General features: G+C 43.1%; 1 protein-coding gene across 1 annotated transcript; it reads right to left on the reverse strand.

Moving 5' to 3' along the window:
- Positions 1 to 3,203: 3,203 nt before the first annotated feature.
- On the reverse strand, positions 3,204 to 4,415 carry LOC122425127 (nuclear envelope pore membrane protein POM 121C-like). Its single transcript, XM_043443500.1, has one exon. It carries the CDS (start codon positions 4,413 to 4,415, stop codon positions 3,204 to 3,206), a length of 1,212 nt encoding a protein of 403 aa, XP_043299435.1.
- Positions 4,416 to 6,430: the final 2,015 nt, after the last annotated feature.

Here is a 6,430-nt window from a genome sequence, read left to right on the forward strand (position 1 = left end):
ATGTAAACAAATTTTATACCACAAAGACTTGGGTTCACTTTGAAAATTAAAATCAACCAGGTTGTTGCAGGAGCCCAAAATGGAATGTAGACAATGACAAGTGAATCTAAATGTGGTACACATAACCTCACTGCACAGTTGCTGAAAGAAGCTAAACCAAGTAGTTTTTAAAAGCAATGTTTGCTTGGATGCTGCAAGGCTATATACAGAAAGAATTGTACATAAACACTTTGGTGAGCTGCTCACAGGGCTGGCAATTGTGAAACTATGTGCATTCTGGATTGAACAAATAAGTAATTAAATTACAATTAGACCAGGTTTTTCTGGAGAAACTGTTCAAGAAGTTACACATAAGCAAAGGGGAACATTTCTAAGATGAACCCTGATTGTGCACTACATTAGTTAGAGGTATCAGTATTAACTCTTTTGCACACACACATACATGTGTACACACACAGCATACAGAAATAGATGCAAGTGTATAAATGGAAACATATATTTCCAATTCTGTCTGTTGAAAGGACTTAGAAGCAAAGATTCCCTAGTAGCCATGACAACACCTGAATGCCCAGATTTTTTTTTTAATTTCTTCCCCAATAAAACGAACCAAAGCTTCTTAGAAGAGGGGTTGACTTCAGAACTGGGGCAGGTGAAATATAAGATAATTCTGGAATACATTATGGGGCTAGAAGGTAAAGGAATCCTTGGGAAAAGTGGGGAAGGAGATGCAGGCATTTTAAAGGACTCAGGAGCTAATCTGAAAGAACTCATAATGATCAAATCTGGAACAATTTGAAGAAAATTAACAGTGATCATATTAGACATAGCCCAAATAATAAAAGAAATATTGATGAGACCATACAGATATAAGTGACTGAATATATAAATGCAGAGAACTCTGTCTCGGAGAATAATTCTAATCAAATGTAGAACAAGAAAGATATAAAATCACCATAGACCACCACAATAATTGCTACAGGCAAGATCCACTGATGATGGCAAAATTAGTGGTAAAAGTTTAAGGATAAACAGGATTTTTGTGTCAAATCTATGTAAGACCCTCTTAAATATGTACTAGAGAGAAACAGTAACTATTCAGAGGACAGACACCTGGCCAGACACCACTTTGTGATATTAACATCACATGTATGGGATTTTTTCTTAAAAATTCATAACCTCAATGTACTCATGATAAAACAGCAGACAAATCCAAACTGAGGAAAATTCTACAAAATATTTAACTAGTACTCTACAAATGTATCAAGGCCACAGAAGATATTAGGATAGATGGAGTAATGGTCACAGTTTGGAGGAAACTAAGGAGACATGACAACTAAATGAAATGCGGGATTATACTGGCACAGGAAGAAAATTTTACTGAAAAACGGGGAAATATGTTTAAAGTCTGAAGTTTAGCTAATATCATTGCAACAATGTTAATTTCCTGGTTTCAATAATTGTTCTGTAAGATACTAACATTAGGAGAAGCTCAGTGAAGACTAGTTGGGGATTCTCTCTATACTATTCTTGTAAGTCTAAAATTGTATCGAATTAAAATCTTTTTTAAAGACTAAAGTTGTCACAAGTCATTTCTTAACATACACTAGGCATGATCCAACCCATAGTGAAGTCAAGTGGGCAGATGACAAGCAGAAAGAAAAAAGGAAAGTGCCTTTTCAAAACATAGAAACCAGGACTCAGCATCTAGAGACATAAACTGGTTCCAGCTTTTCCGACTGGGCCACAGAAAACCTAGAGTTAAAAGTCTGGCCACTCATACTAGTCACTTCTTCCTTCACTGTGAATTCAAAAAGCAGAGGCAGGAATACTTGATAAATTAGCAAAGGTCATGTATGTATTTAATACATATTATTATATGTAATGTAATTCACATTATATATTCTATACATAATGTATTAAACATATGCATATATTTTATAAACACATATGTAACATGCACAGTTGTGTTAACACATATTACATATGAGTATATAACATTACATATATTATACATTGATTACTATGAGTATAATCATATACTAATATTATACATACATATATACATATATGGAGAAGGAAGTGGCAACCCACTCCAGTGTTCTTGCCTGGAAAATCCCATGGACAGATTGAGCCTGGCAGCCTACAGCCTGTGCTGTTGTGAAAGAGTCGGACATGACAGAGTGACTAAACAATATACATATATATTATACATATCTAATATATGATGTATATGAACTATGTATTCTCATAAATTATATACATATACACATAATACAGGCTTCCCTTGTGGCTCAGCAGCTAAAGAATCTGCCTGCAATGCAGGAGACCTGGGTTTGATCCCTGGGTTGGGAAGATCCCCTGGAGAAGGGAAAGGCTACCCACTCCAGTATTCTGGCCTGGAGAATTCCATATAGTCCATGGGGTCACAGAGAGTCGAACATGACTGACTTTCACTTCACATACACTTTATATTATATGACTATATTAATATATAAATGACATGTATAAATATATGTGACTATATGTATGCAACATATATAACTTTGCTCATCAACTGAATATTCATGTGGTACCGGATGTTCAAAGAGAGAATACAGAGATTTTAAGAAAGATGAACCAGGCCCCAGGTAAGAAAATGGGGAAGGCAGGAAAAGGCAACGATCACAGCAGTGGGTGTCCTGCTTGCTCCTGCCTGGAGGGAAACTGGTCCAAAGCTTCCCTCTTCTGCTGCAAGGATGCTGACCACTGGGTCAGGCCAGACTAACAACTTCCAGCTGCCTAAGTTCAGGTGCACTTCTGACAGAAAGATGATAAGAATGTTATGTTGTCTCTCTGGAGAGAACTGACTTGGTAGGGGAATGGGCTCACAGGAGCAGCACTCTGGGCTCCCTCAAGAGCAAAACTGGACCCTGATGGTCTTGCACTGCTCCTCCAAGGAACCACTGAGGGGCCAAGCAGCAAAGTACTGGGGAACAGGCCCTGGTGGGCCAGGAAAAAGGAACCAATTTTTTGAGCAAAGTGGAGCAAGACAAACAGGGAAAACCAAGACAAAACACCTCATAGAGATGGCTACTCCAACTAACAAGAAGGCCACTGGGCCTGGGGAGCTCTACATCTTCCAGAAGCTCCTTGACTGTGAATTAGTGCTGGGAGCTGGCAGAGTGAAAGGCTGAGAAGTTCTGCAGACTGAGATGGTTTCAGTCTTACCCTTCCAAGACGTTGTTAATCCACTGGATCGCAGCTCTCTTCTCAAGGTCAAGGACTTCAGCAGTGACTGGATAACCTATCTGGAGGGGTGGGGGCAAGATCAGTGGGCCATTTCGCCTGGAGGGCAGCAGAAGAGGAATCTTGCGTTTGCGGGTCCTGGAACTGTCAGATGACTGTGAGCAATTTAAGTTTTGTTTCTTCCTTAAGTGGTCATCTGCAATTTTTTCATCCTCGATCTTCCTCTGCGGTTCCATTGAGGCTGAAGGGTTAGGCCCATGGCCCTCCTCGCTGGTTTGCTCTGAGAGCACATGAAGATGCGATGGCTCTGAGCCCAGGAGCCCGGCTGCGCCTGGACCACTCCTCTGGAGCTGTGGGAAAACTCTTGTGGAGCTGTACGAACTGGTGATGGCATTTCGCTTGCTGCATGAACTCAAAAAGTAGGTCTGGGAATTCCTGATCAGGATATCTTCAGAGCTCTTGGAACAGAGAACCAGAGGCCCAGGCCTGGGCACAAAGGACGAGAGGACCCCATCGATCATGAGGCGTCTAAACGCGGACTTCGCATTCCCACCTGGGTTCGAGCCCTTTCTCTGTTCAACCTCACTTTCCTGGGCTGAGTGCGCTTTCTTCTGCTTTGCTAGCCCCTTTCTGCTCTCAGCCAAGGCTGTCAGGTCCTTCTCTTCCTTTCCTCTCAGTTGACCGCTCTCTTCTAGGGCTCTCACCAGAATCTCCTTGACACAAAGGTTTGGGAGGTGAACAGAAAATGAAGACCACGTACAGATAACTGTCTGCTTCAGAGGCAAACGGAGCGTCAGTCTGCCCTTTGCAGATACCATCCTCAGGATCACTGAGGTGTAGAACATCTTGGAACTGCAAGCAGACGGCAATGGCTTCTGATGGCCACTCCGGGGCACAGAGGAAAAAAAACCCCAAAATAAACACCGGGCTTGCCGGATTGAATATAGCCGCTGATGGACTAGGACAAACCGCTGACGGTACAGACGACGACGGGGTGAAGCCATGAAACCCTCATAGGACAGCCTGCGAGCCAGGTCCAGAGTCGGGGCCCCCGAGTGAACCCGGAAAGCTGGGGGAACACGGCTGGCGGTGTGTGCGGGCCCGAGGCACTCGGGGCTCTCTGGCTGGTCCCCGCCCCGCAGAGCAGGTGACGACGGGCGAGGGCGAGGCCGGCTCAGGTAACTGCCCATGAGGCGCAATTCTGCACAGTCTGCCGGGACCTTCAAATGGAGTCTAGTGGCTCAGAGAGATTTCCGTTACCTGCCTAAGGGGTGCCAGGCAAAGCGCTTACTGTTGGGTGGCGCCTGTGACGCGTCTTTGGAACGCGTGAGCGAAGAAAGGGAACGCTAAGCCTGCGCGAGGGAGGGGTAAGCGCACCCAGGTGCTTCCTGCCGGATGCAGCGTAGGTGTCAGCGGGGCGCAGGTGTCGGCGGGCCGCAGGTGTTGGCGTGTGGAGTACCGGCTCCCTGGGCGCAGCCGCAGTTCCCGCAACCAGGCCCCAGCTCCGCCGCGGGAAAGTGACTGGCAGTGATCCCCAAACCTAATGGCTCCCGGCTCAGCAGCTCCCACTCTATGCTGCAGCTCCGGGATCAGCACCGGATACCCCAGGGAAAAGCCATTCTGATCCCGTGCCCCTGAGATCCTGGGGGCATAACCACCCAGGCATCCAAGACTGCAGGAGGGAACCAGCTGGACGTGGGAAGCCAGAGTGGAGGCTCCCCATCCTGTTTCCTTTCGACTAAATCTTACTTTTCTGATACCCCACCCCCTCCTTCTCCCCTGGAGAATTGGTGTCTCTATATCCAGGAGCAGTATTATCTGGGTTAAAACTTGAATTTTGAAGGTCGTACTTTGCCATTACCCTAATCTTTGCTTTCTGCCCCTCAGCAGATCCTGTAGGGCTTTGTGTTATTCCTTTTCAGTAAGTCTGTGTCTATGGATGGGAGAAGGGACCTGGCAATTCAAATTAGAACTCAGAATTTGACTCTCTATAAGTATTCTGACTGCAGATAGGATTATTAGTTGAAAGTTGAAACATTAGAATATTCAGACTATTTAAAAATCTTTGATGTGTTCATAGCTACACTCACTTTGATTTGGTTGTTTTTTGTTTTGTTTTGAAACCGTTTTGCCTTATTTTGGATTATCATCACTTAGTGAATGATGCTTGGCATTTTACTAGACCAGGTGGTTTTTCAGAGGAGTTATTCCAGTCAGTGCTGTGCTCAGCAAGCGGAGAAGGGTAGTATGATTTTGTGTAACCAGCATCCAGAGGGCTATACTTTAACTAACTATTCTAGTGGGTTGTAAAATTCAGGAGTTTGACTTTCATCTTTATGTAAAAAAAAAAAATTAACAATATTGACAACCTCCCAATGTTTTTTATCTCTCTGCTGTGCTTCAAAGTTCTTTTAAAAATGAAATAAGAGAAAAATTCATGATGGGTGGATATACTACCACAATATAAATGGAATTATTCCAGGTATTTGAAGGTAATCCATTCCTTAGTAAAAGAAATAAATCTTAATAATAGACACATTAAAATGTGTTATTCATTGCAGCACTGTTTATAATAGCCAGGACATGGAAGCAACCTAGATGCCCATCAGCAGATGAATGGATAAGGAAGCTGTGGTACATATACACCATGGAATATTACTCAGCCATCAAAAAGAATTCATTTGAACCAGTCCTAATGAGATGGATGAAACTGGAGCCCCTTATACAGAGTGAAGTAAGCCAGAAAGATAAAGAACATTACAGCATACTAACACATATATATGGAATTTAGAAAGATGGTAACGATAACCCTATATGCAAAACAGAAAAAGAGACACAGAAGTACAGAACAGACTTTTGAACTCTGTGGGAGAAGGTGAGGGTGGGATGTTTCGAAAGAACAGCATGTATATTATCTATGGTGAAACAGGTCACCAGCCCAGGTTGGATGCATGAGACAAGTGCTCGGGCCTGGTGCACTGGGAAGACCCAGAGGAATCGGGTGGAGAGGGAGGTGGGAGGGGGGATCGGGATGGGGAATACGTGTAACTCTATGGCTGATTCATGTCAATGTATGACAAAACCCACTGAAATGTTGTGAAGTAATTAGCCTCCAACAATAAAAATTAAAAAAATAATAATAAAATAACTAAATTTAAAAATAAATAAATAAAAATTAAAAAAAAAAGAGGGAGGCAAAATTATG

The sequence above is a fragment of the Cervus canadensis genome, chromosome 22 (assembly GCF_019320065.1).
Source record: "Cervus canadensis isolate Bull #8, Minnesota chromosome 22, ASM1932006v1, whole genome shotgun sequence".
NCBI lineage: Eukaryota > Metazoa > Chordata > Mammalia > Artiodactyla > Cervidae > Cervus > Cervus canadensis.